At 47.8% G+C, this 16053-nt stretch overlaps 2 protein-coding genes across 2 annotated transcripts; one reads left to right on the top strand and one right to left on the bottom strand.

Annotated features, from left to right (window-relative positions):
* Positions 1-10503: 10503 nt before the first annotated feature.
* Positions 10504-11400, bottom strand: LOC135820256 (uncharacterized). The gene has a single exon (XM_065333572.1). The coding sequence runs from the start codon at positions 11398-11400 to the stop codon at positions 10504-10506; it is 897 nt and encodes a 298-aa protein (XP_065189644.1).
* A 2030-nt stretch (positions 11401-13430) lies between these two features.
* LOC135820254 (uncharacterized) lies at positions 13431-14477 on the top strand. The gene has a single exon (XM_065333571.1). The coding sequence runs from the start codon at positions 13431-13433 to the stop codon at positions 14475-14477; it is 1047 nt and encodes a 348-aa protein (XP_065189643.1).
* The last annotated feature ends 1576 nt before the right edge of the window (positions 14478-16053 follow it).

The raw sequence follows: 16053 nt of genomic DNA, 5'->3' as shown, positions 1-16053 counted from the left end.
CATGCGGCCAAGTTGCATGGCAACGGCATGAACTTGACCAAAACGTCGCGGCCACGTTTCAAATCGTGACCGCGACCTCCGGAGGGGGGTGCCACGACTTGGCGGCAACATGATCGTAGACGTGAAGCGTATTTGTGTACAACCTGGCCTGAAGTATGTTCAATTTCTCAAATTCCGGTGTGTTGATTCATGAAACTCGGCGGTTGTCGATGTCATCCTCGACATTTGCACATTTTAAATTTGTTGTAGTTGTGGTCCTGCACGCACGCACCGCCATATATGCATTCTTTGCCCTTTTTGGACGATGTCGATTTTGTTTTTGTTTTTGTAGTTGCTTCGTTGTGATCGGGTCAGTGACCAGTTTCTACAGTGTACTCGTTCAATACTATGGCAGCTAGGTCTGGCTTTTCGGTTTGGTAAGTCATCTTTCTCTACTTTTCTGCGGTGATGGAATGCCATACCTCAAGACATTTCAGTTATATATCATCGGAAACTACAGTTCTCATCTCGGCAACAGACGAAAGAAACCACTACCGGAATTTCCACTGCACTGGCACTTGCCCTGACCACGAGGTCAGGAAAACGAAAGCGCTTGGATGTCAGCGGCAGTCTAGGATTCTCTACTTAGATCATCTTAACATTGGTCATGAAAGTAAACTTTCAATGGACGTGAGAATTGAGATGTGCTAGGGAAGGACAACTAGAGGGGAATGCTAGGCTGTGAGATTCTGAAGTACATCTATTTTGTGTTTGTTTTGTGTAATGCATTGCAAATCCAAGGACAAGCATCCCCAAACGGATAAAATATAAGACACATCCTAGCATTAGCAATGAAAGTAAACTTTCAATAGACGCTTGAATCGGCATGTGGCAGGGCAAGACTTTATGGACAAGGGCAAAAGATTCCACAACTTAGCAGCATACCGGTCAGTGAGATCCCGAAGTATTACGGATGGTGGGAAGGGGCAGATTGCAGGCATCCTGACCTCTGGTGGTACGGGGCAGCGAACTGTATTCCAGGCGTGATTTGAGCAGCAAACTGACATTACCATGAAGATTACGGTGCACTAGAATCCGCAACTGACTTGCAATCCGCCTGATCAACAGCAGGACAGATGCCGAGTTGGGCATACAGGTGCATATTGTAGGCACGTGAGGGCTGGGTGGTGATACACCGGATGGAGCGCTTATCCAGTCTGATGAAGATCTGTTTGAGGCTGGCGAGGTAGGCGTTCGAGGCGTAGAGTAGGTCAGGTTCGATAAGAGCTCTGTAGTAAAGGAGGGACTGTGCACGGGTGATGTCTGCTCTGATATGGCGCAAGACTCGGAGTTTGTAGGACACTTTCTTCACTCCTGCAGCCACTTGACCTGCCCAGTTCAAGCGCACGTCCAGACAAATACCAAAGTATTTGGCTGTGTTTGTTTGAGCCAGAGGTGTGCCATGACCTGTAACTATGTTACTTCAAGCCCTAGTCTGTTCCGCCTTCCGGCGGAGATGCTCAGAACCTGGGTTTTCTGCACGTTGAGGATTAACCCCTAGTCTGCCTGAATTTTCGCTACTCCGGACACTGCAATGGAGAGGACACGGTTGATGGTAGCTACATCAGAACTGCTGCTGGTGTAGCCTGTAGGTCATGATAATTATCGTCAGCAAACATCAGAACCAGCGCTAGTGACGTACACTGCAGTACAGTAAGTGGTCTCGTCCACTGGGTCATCTAACTGCAGAAGGCCTGTTCTCGTTTCCTCTGACAGCATGTGCAGCAGACTTGACCTTAATTCACGGAGTGCACAAGTGAAGCCAAGCTTCTGTCTAGATCATCAGTGTTCCTCTTGGAAGAGCCATCACAATCGCACAACAGCTGAACACTAAGTACAAGTACAAGACTAGTACAGTCATACTACGTTCAATATACTCTCCTAAAGTACAGTTATGTAAGTAAATAGTGGCCACGTGATCCAAGTGTACCTAACAGCCTAGCCGTGTTGACAGTATTGTTACAAGGGAAAAGACGACTACGCACTGAGTTGAACACAGTGCTCCTGACAAAAAGACAACAATAGATTACCAGACCTGGGGTTTGGCTCTGCCAACAACCGATGATCGATGATGGGGCTTTTTTCCATGCCACAACCAATGATGGTTAGTATTCAGGCGCAATCATAATCATACTCAATTTCTTTCTCAGCACAATCCGATTGGTTACTGTGCTGACTAGGAGAATAAGTTATTTGTTTGTACTTGCGATGTCCATCTTCGTGTACACGTGGACAGGCTCAAGACGGGTTAGACATGGCTTATGGGGGATGGAATTTTGCAAAGGCAGACTGGGGGAACGGGAGGACACAAATCAGGAAGGAAATTGAGAGGTTGGAAAGGAATCCACCAGATGGATGCTACGTCCAAGCAAATGATGATAACTCACTTCACTGGCAAGCTACTCTCGTTAGACCACCACGTAGCCTGTATGAAGGTGGTGTCTTTGACATAACGCTCAGTTGCATAGACGAGAATCCGTTTGTGTGGCCCAAGGTGACGTTCAACACCAGGATCTACCATCCGCTGATAGTCTACGACCAAGGCAAGATATGCGACGAATGTTTGTACACGAGTACTGGTGCTGACATACGCTTCCCGTGGAATAGAACTATTGTTCGACTGTTTGAAACCATTCGAACGGTATTGAATGATCCCTATAATTGCCGCCCGCACACAATAGGACCAGTCGGAAGCACGCACAAGGCTAACCCTGAATTGTTTGCCCAAACAGCAATGCAATGGACAAGACGGTATGCCCAAGTATACAAGCAGCAACAAGCCGGTGGATGATTGGAGTCCGTGAGTGGCTGACGCCGCAGTGTTTGCATGTGTTTGACTATTACAAGTACGTGCATACACGTGTCTATATGACATTACTTGTTTGTGTGTTTGCCTATAACATGTACATGTATTTGTGTAGGATTGTGAGTTTTCAAGGCATTTAACACTCAGCTTTCGTACAATGTAAAATGTATTCTTGGTGATCTACAGTACAGTACAATGTAACAGTCGTGTGCTGTCTACCGCCTCCCACTGAGTTTTGTTCTAAATTTACTCATGGACTGAGCTCTCTTTGCTTTGTCCTAACGCGGGTAACATGTAAGGTTATTATGTTTCAATTCGCCTCGATGTAATTGGGCGACACCGTCCGTTGGGTTCTGTGAATTCAAATTAATAAAAAACGCACCTACCTCCCTACCTTCAGCCTTCTACGCGTGGTTACTAACGTATATAGGACTCAGTGAGCAGTCACGTCTCGATGACAGATCACGATCCCCGTGACCAATCAAACAGTCACAAATCCCCGAATAGCAATCATAAAGTCGCACACCGGTTTGAATCCCGATGACCGGTCAGAAACAGCACGACTTTCTCTGTGAACGGTCACAGTATCCACGTCAAAAAATTACGACTCAACTGTAGGCATTCACGCGATCAGCTTTTTTCCTTCACAGGTTTCAGAAGTAAGCAAGAAAGATTTCGATCAACTCTCGATCTCCGCGAAGTTTACTTGTAGCTCGAGTCTGGTGTGTGTGGGCTCCTCTCCAAAACGAAGGGTGGTCGAGAAATCTTGCAGGCTTCAGATAGAATCTCTTTTGAGAGGACGTTCTGGCTAGTAGATTGTGCTATTCATCATATTTGAAGAACAAACTTCGTCGTTCGGAAAAGCTATTTCGGAATATTTTCAGTCATGTAATTTTTGGCATGCCGATCTTGCTAGAACGGAGACTGACTTCAACTGATCCAGCATACAAGCAGCACTCGCTTTGTGTTTTTGGAGAGGATGGGTGACAAGATTATGGAGTCAGAAGTGGACATCGTCGACGATGCAGAGACGAAAATATAATGAAGATGGAAATGAAATTTATGTTCATTTCCAAGAAGGTACTGAGTACATCAAGCACCTTCGTGTGTGTAGCTCTGTCTTTCTTGTGGAAGACTCCACAGAAAAAACAATGTCCAGCTTGTTGAAACTGAAACTGCCTATCAGTTGAAGTCGTTCAGGGAAGACATCTATTCAAGACATTATTGATCCATTCTCAAGAACCATCGTAAGAAATTCAATCAATTTATGTTAGCTATAAGAATCGCAAACTAGACCAGAGAAATGTGTCTTGTTTTGACTGCAGGAAACTGTATTTCAATATTCTGGCTCAACGTAGTGCTTACGCAAGTTTACTGCTTCGAACACATCTGCATTCCTACTCCCAAAATAACTCTGTAAAAATGTATTGATGTAACATTATTGTACATGTGCATGGTCTTTCTCGTTGTGCTGCTATAACATGCATTATAAGTACATGCATACGAGTACTGTGTACCGTTTACTGCCTCCTTGTCAGTGTTTTTGGGCGATCCTCCACACCTTCATTTGTCCATTACGTATTTTCCTTCTATTTAAATTATTAAATTTTATAGAAATATTCACTCACTACAACTTCTTGTGATTGCTGGTGCAAATGTAGCCTCCGATGCCTGCTTATTAGTGAGGGTGCACCAGACATGTATCGATATGTATGTCTGACGAGATGTTTTTGAACTGGCATGCTGCTTTGACAAGAGGTTTGGTTAGATAAGGTTTAGAATTTGGGTGCTCGATGGCCTGGAAGAATTCATCATGTTTGCGATCAGTATCACCAAGAGTACGGTTCTTCCGTCTACGCATATCTTCTTGGCTGGTGGATTGAAATACAGTTTCCTGCAGTCAAAACAAGACACTCACACTTCTCTGGTCTAGTTCGCCATTTTTATCGAGTACATGACTTGATTTAATTTCCTACGATGGTTCTTGAGAATTGATCAATGATGTCAGAGATGTCTTCCCTGAACGACTTCAACTGAGAGGCAGTTTCAGTTTCAACAAGCTGGCCATTATTTTTCTCCAGAGTCTTCCACAAGAAACACAGAGCTACACACACGAGGGTGCTTGATGTACTCAGCACCTTCTTGGAGATGAACATATTTTGATTTCCATCTTCATTATTTTCGTCTCTGCATCGTCGACGATGTCCACTTCTGACTCCGTAATCTTGTCACCCATCCTCTCCAAATACGCAACGCGAGTGCTGCTTGTATGCTGGATCAGTTGAAGTCAGTCTCCGTTCTAGCAAGATCGGCATCCAAAAAAATTACATAACTGAAAATATTCCCAAATAGCTTTTCTGAAAGACGAAGGTTGTTCTTCAAATCTGATGAATAGCACAATCTACTAGTCAGAACGTCCTCTCAAAAAAGATTCTTTCTGAAGCCTTCAAAATTTTCGACCGCCCTTCGTTTTGGAGAGGAGCCCACACACACCAGACTCGAGCTACAAGTAAACTACGCGGAGATCGAGATCGAGATACGCGGAGATCGAGAGTTGATCGAAATCTTTCTTGCTCACTTCTGAAACCTGTGCATTTGAAGGAAATAAGTATGCTGATCGCGTGAATGCCTACAGTTGAGTCGTAATATTTTGACGTGGATCCTGTGACCGTTCACAGAGAAAGTCGCGGCTGTTTCTGACTGGTCATCGGGATTCAAACTGGTGTGTGACTTTATGACTGCTCTTAATGATCTTCGGGGATTTGTGACTGTTTGATTGGTCACGGGGATCGTCATCGGTCATCGAGACGTGACTGCTCACTCAGTCCTATAATGCCTACATAGCAGACTCAGCGGAGGACGTTCAGGTTGGTTGTAACTCTGAGTTTCATGCCGCTAGGCAATCATCAGACAACTGATACTCGGGTCTACCCAACAGTATGCTTATAAACATAGAGCCACAAGCATAAACAAATTTAGCGCTAAATCTGGTCTGAGGTATGGGGAGAAAGCTAGCGCGGGCCAAGGCGCGACAGGGGAAGTCCCAGGATGGTGGCGGGCAACAGGCAGGTGTGAGCATGAAAGCGCGGAAAGAGGCGATGGGGAGGCAGTGTACAGCAGATGGGTGGAGGTGCCAGGAGGGTGGCGGGCAATGGGCCAGTGAGATCGCTACAAGTAGGGAGTCGTTTGGTGACGGGCAGGCGTGAGCAGAGTGGCATCGCCGACTACAGGCCAAGGGATTTTTGTTATTAATAATAATGGGTGCTCAGGCAAAGTGCAGTACAGTACTTGGTCAGTTCATTTGATAGGTGTGAAATTTGCGAGGCGGAACTTATTCTCGTGCCTGCATTTCGAGACCATCTCGGACCGCTTGTTGAGTAGGAGCTTCTTGGGTGTAGTCAGGATGTGGAATTTTTCCGCGGTACAAAGATTGCATTTTTTTGACTCACATCTGTATGATCGGCTATTCTCCCGCACCTTCCATGTAATGGTCAACGGCTTTCCCTCGCTCTTCAGCTCCCATACGTGTTTTGCGAGCTCAGTGCTGTTTTTGTATTTTTCATGACGCATGGAGGTCAGGTGGTTGGCGTGACGGGCTTTGAAAGGTGTCTCTGATAGGCCGATGTAAATCTTGCTGGTAGATTCTGCAGTGGCCTCATACACAATCTCCTTCGTCTGGCACTCTCCGCGCAGCGGGCAGGATTCCTTGATTCTACAGTTGCATGCCTTGGTTTGTTCTGGCTCTCGGAGGTTGCTCTTGTTGTGGCTGCTGATGACCGCTCCCATGTTGGGCATGCAACTGTAGCTCACTTTCAGAGTGTTACGGTTGAAAATCTTCCCGAGCTTGGATGCTTTCGGGAAGTGCCTGGAGACAAGGCTCAGGAACCTACCAGCGACGTTTGTGCTAACGTTTTTGGAGTAGGGAGGGTTGAACCATTATGATCTTCCGGCTGCGGTTCTTCCTGCCCATGTGCTCATGTGCCTCGGGCTGAAAGCTCAGCACTTCGGTGTATCCACTGGCCTTTAATGTGGTCTGGTACACGGAGGCTGCATGGTTGAATGCCTCCGCGTCGCTCGATATAGCGGAAAGGCGCTTGTTGACAGCAGCAGGGATGTTGTTGGTGATCCCAGGCGGGTGGTTGGACTGCTTGCTGACGTAGAGCGGGTTGTCATTTGGTTTTCGAAAGGGTTGAAATTTCCCGGTGTCCAGGTTCATGGTGACATCCAGGAAATCCACCACCTTCAAGTTCGCTTCGATGGTAATTTTGAGGTCGAAGCGCTTGAAGATTTCCGTCAACTTTTTTCTGAGGCGGTCTGCAGCCTGTGGGCTGGTGTCCTTGAGGGCGGCCAGTCCATCGTCTCTGTAGAGGCCGATAGCGGATCTATCGACGAGGCTTGAGAGCTGGTTGAGAAGAAAGGCTCCCACAAGTTCGCACGTCTCGGCGCCATCGTAACTTCCCATTGTTACGTCGAACATGTCGCCCTTGTCCTTCATCCAGGGGCGGCCATCGTGGAATAGGAGCGATTTCCGGGCGTGAAAGATGATGTCCATTTCACGCGGCTCGATCGTGGTGAATTGCTCCGCGAACGATAAGGCCTGACGGAGGAGCTGCTCACCAATTGACGGGTAGAATTCTACCACGTCAAAGCATAGGAACGTGTGGCGCTGTTTGTCGGGTATCTCCTTGAACCACTAGATCACTGACATGGTGCTCCTCCATAGGTTCACGGCCTTTGTAGATGCCTACAGATGGATTCCAATGCAGTAGAGACTAATATTAGGCAGAATGAAGGTCCACGAAGTCCACAAATTCAGCCACGACCGTCACCAAAATTGACCAACCGCCACAAAGAAAATTTCATTGCTCTACCTTCTTGAAGGGTGAAAGTTACCAGTCGTGCTATAACAATCTCTCCGGTACCTAGTCGTAATCCACCACAGTCAGAACGAAATAACTTTAAAATCATTCCTGGATGCCATAGATGACTTGCACAAAGATTGTCTGGGTTGGAGGTACATGTATATGTACATGTACCTTCTCACTCGGATTTCTCGGCTGACCTTTCAAGTTTGACGAAGACTGATTAAGTTTTCAAAGTTGGGCTGTACGGCTATTTTTCTTTGGCTTTTCATCGTCATTGCGAAGTGTTGCTTCGCTTCTGAATGCACCAGCCGACGAGAGATGGAACTGAGGCTCCCGTTCCAAACGTTACTTTCCGAACCGGAAGGCCAAAAAATCGATTCATGCCATATCGAGATGAGCTTGAATGAAAGAATATTAATTTTAGTATCATTGGAAAAAGTGTAGGCTTCAGCAGGCACTTAGTGGTGTACTGGAGTGTGACTTCTTTCCCGAAGTGGGAACGGAGTCATCCTCCACCTCCAAATGGACCCTCTCGTGAGGCAAGATGGTGGAGAGGCCAGGAATCTGCCGAGTCACGAGTGGAAGTCTAAACCACGAAAAATGAAGAGCAAAGGGACTGAGCGTAAGAGCCAAATGGCCTTTAGTAGTACTTCAAGTAGTATGCAAGTTGAAGGAGAGAACAAGTGTGCTTGAGAAACGCTGCGAAGTCCTCAGCCCTGATGTGGTACTATAGTTAGCTACTGAGTTAGCTAAGGATTGCGTTGTCTCCGACCTAAGAGTTCGTGGCCTCGCAAAGGAATGGTACCCTATCGCCTGTGAGTTCCGCGCTGACTGGCGGACTATGTACGCCGAGCCTGTGGAGAATGTGCCTCAGCCTGACCCCGTGGTATGTGCGGATTGCAATCGGTCATTCTCTCACCCTGGAGATCGTGATCACCACAAATGTGTGGTTGAGCGGGCAAAGCCGATTGCTGAGCAGCGAGGGGCTTGCCACTGTGGAGATTGTGGGCATTGGTTTCGAAGCAAGGGTGGTCTAGCTGTTCACGCCTCAGCCTCCCGAGCCCCGGCAAGGGTATGTGCAGGATGCCTGCTGTGCTGCGCACTGTGCTGTGTATGCCCGCTGCTTTCGGTCTGTGCAAGGCCGCGGTCGTCACCGGTGCTCGAGGACTGGCCCGCGCCCGACTGCCCAGCAGCGTAATTCGTTCAGCCATGATGTATGCGTGTGTTCTCGCCGGTTCCGTTTGCCCCACCATCTCCGGCGTCATCAGGCTGCGTGCTCCATCTCTGATGCCCCTCATCTCTGATGCCCCTGTGGCAGTGGCTCTACAGGACAGGACAGGTGTGTGTGTGTGTGTGTGTGTGTGTGCGTGTGTGTGTGTGTGTGTGTGTGTGCGCGTACGAAAGAGTGTGAGTGTGTGTGAGAAGGAGAATGTGAGTATACGTGTGCGTGTGTGGCACTGTTCATGCGAGAAAGAGTGGTTCTGAGATTAGCAACATCAACTTGATCATGAATGCTTGCGATCCAGTTTCTTATCACCATGACAACCTAGATATCTGAGCCAGTCTCGGCAGCAATACTCCTCCCAGTAGTACAGTATGGTGTGTGTGTGTGTGTGTGTGTGTGTGTGTGTGTGTGTGTGTGTGTGTGTGTGTGTGTGTGTGTGTGTGTGTGTGTGTGTGTGACTGTGTGTGTGTGTGTGTGTGTGTGTTGGTGCTCTGTGTCAACATGCTGCTTCGTGTGTTGATGTGTTTTTCTTCCTGCGTGGGTACGGGGGCGTGAGTGAGCCAGCTTTGTTGAGCATGCATGTGTTTGTGAAGTCCTCAAGAAAAGAAATCAGCAAGAAGGTTCTTCTTGTTGCTTGCTGATTTCTGTTTTTGACGACTTTGCGAACTCGATTGCATTTTGAAGAAAAGCTATTCCCAACCCCGACCATCACCATCCCCTATAAACAGACTGATTAGTTTTATACCCTTGATTTTTATACCCTTGAGCTGGTGGCTGGATTCTTGTTGTTTCTCAATGTGGAAGGAGAAACAAGCCGGATAACAAATCTAAAATGCTTTGTTGAGCATGCATGTGTTTGTGAAGTCCTCAAGAAAAGAAATCAGCAAGTAGGTTCTTCTTGTTGCTTGCTGATTTCTGTTTTTGACGACTTTGCAAACTCGATTGCATTTTGAAGAAAAGCTATCCCCAACCCCGACCATCACCATCCCCTATAAACAGACTGATTAGTTTTATACCCTTGATTTGTATACCCTTGAGCTGGTGGCTTGATTCTTGTTGTTTCTCAATGTTCCCCAACCACCATCCCCTCCTGGAATGATTACTTTTATAGTTTTTATACCTGCAGCCAATAGTGGTACGGTCAATACTTCGCGTAGTGACCCTAGCGTGTCTATTATTATTATTATTATGAACAGTTTCGCGTACTTGAGGACCAGCCTCTTTCCGCCTCTGTGTTCCTGAGCAATAGAAGGAGAGAGACAAAACTATACTATTATGATGATGACAAGGGAAGACATGGACTGCAAGGTACGGTTTACAAATCGACAATAAGCAAATAGCACTGAGAAGGATGGGCAACTTCTGTTTCGCCAGTGTTCACTGTGCGGTTTGTACGAAGGCCTTCCACACTTGCCTGTCGGATGCCTTCTGCCGGAGGCTCTGCAGATGCGGGCTCCTCTTGGGTGGCGTTTGTCTGTGGACGCAGTCTTGCTGGATCTGGTGACTAAAGTAGTCAGAGGTCTTCCTGGTTTGGCTGTGTTCGGTGGATTGAAGTAGAGTGCCATGGCTTATTGCGGTGGTGTGTCTTCGGGTAGGCGTAGGACATGTCCCAGCATGGTCATTCTTCGTCTGTGGACTTCCTCGGAGATGGGCTGGCTCTGACATCTCCGGTATAACTCGATGTTTGTGATACGATTGGGGTAATGTATGCCCAGTAGCGAGCGAAGCTGTTGCCTGTGGAACACGTCCAGCTTGTCACTGACTGCCTTTGTTGATCCCCACGTACAGCAATTGTACAATAGGGTCGGCAGAACATATGCGTTGTAGAGGCGAACTCTGCGAGCTTCTGAGACATGCTCCCTCCGCAGCCACAGAGTGTACATGTTCTTGAAGGCAATCGTTGCCCGCTGCTTTCGCCTTTGGATGTCTTCGTTAGTTGCCATGAGTGATCCCAGCTGCTTTACTGTTTTCCAATTTTCTGTTGTTGACGATACTGTGACCCATTCCGTCTTCTGGGTGTTTACGTACAGCGACCAGGATTCAAGGACCTTCGCAATGATCGGCAGTGCAGCTCGTAACCAGTCTAGACTTGTGCTGTAGTAGTTGGCATCGTCAGCATACCTGCTCTCATGGGGTAGTAGTCTATCGCTTTCTGGACGGGGTGGCAGATGGGACAGGACATCCCTCAGGGCCGCCTCGAGATAACAGGTGAACAGGACTGGGCTTAGGCCATCGCCCTGTGGTGTTCCAACTGTGTTACTGAACGACTCTGAGGTCGCCTGTCCAACACGGACCACGAGGGTTGTTCTCTCCAGGAGCAGTCGCAAGAGTTTGCGTTCGTCTGGGCCAACTACTCCATCCATCACTTCCAATAGCCGCTGCCTGTTGATAGTGTCAAAAGCACGACTCATGTCGATTCCCAGCATGTGGTAGGTGAATGGATGCCTCTGTGTCTTAGCACTCATCCAACGCTGTGTCCATACGACGTCTGCCGTGCTCCTGCCTCTTCTGAAACCTGATTGTATCGCGCCAAGGTGTCCATCGACGGCTGGGGCTATTCTTTTGAGTACAACCAGAGATAGAGCCTTTCTGATGGTAATGAGGAGAACAACTGGTCTTAGGCTTGTTACTGGACCTCTGGGTTTTCCTGGCTTTGCTAGTGGTACTAATATGCCAGCTCCAATGACTTGCGATATGTCTTGGTTATAACAGCTGTGTTTATGAGTCCGACGATCAAGGGTGACAAGTATCCTTTTCCATACTTCAGCAGCTCCGCCGGCACTCCGTCAGGTCCTGCAGCTTTCTGGTTGTCCATTCTTGACAGTGCAGTTTCCATTTCATGTACTGCTACTGGGTTTGACAGTGGCGTCGCCAAGCCCTCCGGTGTCGTCACATGGTTTGTTGGTGTGGGATTGCACAACAGTGTGCTGAAGTGGTCACGGACACGGTCAGCTCTGTCGACGTCTCGATCAAGGACTAATCCGTCCACAGACTCCACAATGATTTTCTTTTGCTTTTCTCTGCGGAAGACTGATGTTGCTTGGTACATTTTGATGCTGTCGGGAGCGCGCTCAATAGCTTCTGCTGCTCTATCCAGCTGAGAGTTGGCGTTGTCCAAGCACCTGCGTCGTATTTGGTGGGAAATCCTGTTCCTCTCTTCTCTAGCTCTGCGTTTGCCTTCATCGTCCAAACTGCCGTCCTCCAACCGTAGACGCAGTAGTCTCTGCTGCATCGACAACCGTTGGATCTGTGGGTCTGGATTGACGAGTCCCCGACGCGTTTTCACCATTGTTCCAAGAACGGATTTTGCCTTTTCCTTCACTATTTCTGTGACTGTCTGCCACGCCGCCGAGAGGTCTGCCGTGTTCGCTGCGACTTGCTCCATGCAGTCACTCGCACTCAGTGCGTCCACATACTGCCGCCTCACGGTGCTGTCATGCAGTCTCCCTATGGCAACGGGTGGTTCCTGCTTCTTCGACGCTCTGAACACTTTGAAGAATGAATCGAGTCGGAGATCGCTGATCACAAGTTTGTGATCACTGCACACCATGGTGCCACCATATGAGCGTGCTCGTCGGACAAGGGATTTGCAATGTTCCAGTACGATGATGTAGTCAATCATATTGTAGATAGGCTTAGTGCACGGTCCGTCTCTGACATATCCAGTCCACGTCGTTCTGTAGCGCTGTGAATAGCGAAAGAGTGTGTTCGCCAACACCAGACTCCTGGACGTCGCCCATTGAACCTAGCGTGTCTGACGCCCCTAAATGTACAACACTAGACTAGTGATAAATTATCGACTCCAGAATTTTCTGACTCAGCAGCCGTCGTTGGACAGCGTTGTCCATGTACATGTCACGTGACGTGTAGACAGTAATTTTTAGGGCCGGGTTCCACTGCGGCTCGCGTCCGCGTTGCGTGAGCCAGAAGCGCATGCTGACGCGAAGCCGCTCGGTTCCACACTACATTCGTCACGCGAGGTTCCGCGGCATGCGGCTCGAGTTTCTGGCCAGGTGGTCATGGAAACCATGCATGGCGCAGTCGCGTGATCATTATTATTTTCGCGCGAACGTTCGAACTCCAAACTTTACCCACAGCTAGCTAGCTAGCTTGTTCTGGCAGTTTGTTCGAGCTTCTTTGTAGTGTTGTTTTCTTCAGGATTGTAGTTGTTGGTGTTGCTCGTGGTGCTGTGACTGTCACGATGGCGTGTTGGCCTAGGAGAAAAAAGGTTCTTGCTGTCATGCTGTCGTTTCAAGCTCTTGCTCTATTCACAGAAATTATTTTGAAAGGTGGAAGCGACGAAGCAGAACTTGTAGATTGCAGCAGCATGCACAAAACCCGATCGATCCCTGACACTAGCTTTTTGTGGATGGCACTGCTGAGTATGCCTATGTTCAAGGATTTTTGGAGACGAGGACGTGCCCGCAGGAGATTTTGGTGTGCCCTGCGCGGCCCTGGTATTTGGCAGAGTCAATTCTTGCAATGTCTGCCAACAATGACTGCACGTGGATTTGCTGATTGGGAGGAGAGCCAGTACAAACACAACTTTCGCATGGGACGCGAGGCGTTTTGGAGACTCCACGTTCTTGTGGGGAACTCTCTGACCAGGCAGGACACGCACATGAGGAAGAGTGTGTCGTCGAGCAAACGTCTTGCAATTACACTGCATTGGTTTGCCCATGCTCCCTCCTATGCCCAGCTTGCATTGTTGTACGGAGTGGGGAAAACCACTGCCGTCCACATTGTGCACGCCACTGTCAATGTGTTTGTAACGGAGTTGGTACCAAAGACCATTGCATTCCCCCAAGGGCCAGAGTTAACGAGAGTGATGGCGGATTTCCAAGACTTGTGTGGGCTGCCCTACTGTGGGGGAGCGATCGACGGCACTTTCATGGAGATTGAGAAGCCTGTAGCCCATGGCGATGTTTATTGGTGCTACAAAAAGTATCCAGCCATAATGATTCTCGGAACTGTTGATGCCAGAGGCATCTTCATCAACGTGAACTGTGGCAGACCTGGCTCTGTTGGAGACGCAGCAACCTTTGCAGCATCTGCACTGAGGCAAAAGATAGTGGACAAGGTGTGGTTGGTCAGCGATCCGTTGCCAATCGGAGGCATGGCGATCCAGCCATACCTTGTAGCTGATTCCGCTTTTGCCCTCAACACGTTCACGATGAAATGCTTCTCTACCCCTGTCGCTCCTCAGCAGCAGTCATTTAACTACCGCCTCATTCGCACCCGCAGAGTAGTGGAACAAGCTTTTGGGAGACTGAAAGGCCGGTTCCGCATCTTGGTGCATAGCAGCATCAGGAATCCTAGATTCGCTGCTGATGTTGCTGTGGTTGCGTGCTCGCTGCATAACTTGTGCGAGCGCTGGAGCTGTCCGTTTGAGCAGCAGTGGACGATAGATCCAGCGCAGTACGCTGCACACCATCCTGGACAGGATGAGCATGCGAATGCGGAGAGAGCGGCAGGTGGTGATGGTGTCCGCAACGCCATTGCTGCGTACACACATGCCAATTTCCCCTTGCATCAGGTTTAGTAGGAATGAAGAGAGTCTGGGAACTATAGACCAGCTGAAGTCACCGTGCATCATGCAACATCGTTGCTCTCGCTGGGCACACACTCAGATGTACAATTACATGTACCGGAATGTGTACTAGTAAATATTTTCTTCCTTTCTCGTTTCTGTTCCTAAAATTGGAGAAAGCTTGGTGGTCCTACCTTCCTTTGTATGTGTGTACCGGTAGATAATGTAGGATTTCTTTTTACCACTAAATTGCGGGCAAAAAAACAAATGGGTTTCTGTAATTCTCCAATTCCCTCTCCTCTTTTTCATGCACCCGATTTGGGTATTGTTTCATTTTTTCCCGCTTTGTGTTTGAGCCATTCAGCCTAGTGAGTGCTGCTAGCTTTGATGCTGACACGAATGTGTTTTCTGTGAACCGACAATTTGCCGGAGGTTCTACATGTCCGGGCATGTGACATGCTCCTTTGCGGGTGTATGCGTACACAGTTTAACATTCAAGTAACAGCATGTGGCCGAGGATGAGAAGTGTCATTACTCGCTTTTTTATGGTTGTATCCGAGGTCGTTACTCGCAAGTTTGGCTGTGCGTCCGAGTACTATTCCAACGTACTGGTGCTTGCATGCATTTCTTCTTGTGTGTCTGTAAATATGTATTGCATTTGCGAAATCCCAACTGCTTCATGTCCACAGCCAGTAGCATACACTGAAAAATAACTCATTGGTAGACCCGTTCAGCCGAGCTATGATGATCACAATATTGTTTTGCTAGACATACCAAGTTGGTACTACAATGTAATGTAACGACACATTTATGACCGATGACCTTTCTGAATTGACCATAAAACAGCAATATGAACAAGTAGTATAGAGTATAGACACGTGATACTGCAGGTATGCTGTATCAAGAGTACCGGGACAGCCTGACTAAACGTTCAACTGAGCATTGTCCTTGACATGGGATACCAGCGATAATATTGAAAAACAACTACATAAGAACAGGAGAATAGAATAAGCAGCAGTAATTTTGTGCATGCACGCCAATGTGTAATGTGAAGGAAGAAAACCTAGGGCATTACTCTACACTCTGTGCACATATCGTCGCCATCAAGCTGTGACTGAACGGATGCTTGTGCAAACGCTGTCGTGTTTGAATCTTCACACACCAGACCATCACCTACAGGGAAAATGCAGGCATACAAGCAGACAAACAAATGAAGAGACATTAGATATAGAAGATGAAGCATCATGAACAAACTCCTTGCCTCACACAGATTGCTCAAAAACAAAGTAATAATTATTATACTTCTTCAAGTATCAAAATTTACATTGAACATTAATGAAATATTTCTTCGAACAGAAATTGTTACGATGAGAAACAGTCCTCGGGGTGCCAATCGTAAACCATTCAATATAATTTGACTAATACTTACTTTTCATCATTTTTATCATCCTGAAGGATATTCTTGAAGAGGTTCGCTTGAAATGCCATCATATTCTGTAGCAAGCCCGCCTGAAACGTCTGGTTTTGCTGCAGCTGAGTATTCCGGTCCTTTGCCAGGTTGGACTGGTGGGTCATCGTCTGTTGTAAC

Source organism: Sycon ciliatum, chromosome 6 (assembly GCF_964019385.1).
Source record: "Sycon ciliatum chromosome 6, ocSycCili1.1, whole genome shotgun sequence".
Classification (NCBI taxonomy): domain Eukaryota; kingdom Metazoa; phylum Porifera; class Calcarea; order Leucosolenida; family Sycettidae; genus Sycon; species Sycon ciliatum.
This window is presented reverse-complemented; position numbering and strand designations above follow the sequence as displayed.

Excerpts from the sequence above, each read along its gene's own strand:
- LOC135820254 (XM_065333571.1), top strand. The coding sequence starts at position 13,431 with ATGACTGCACGTGGATTTGCTGATTGGGAGGAGAGCCAGTACAAACAC.
- LOC135820256 (XM_065333572.1), bottom strand. The coding sequence starts at position 11,400 with ATGAGTGCTAAGACACAGAGGCATCCATTCACCTACCACATGCTGGGA.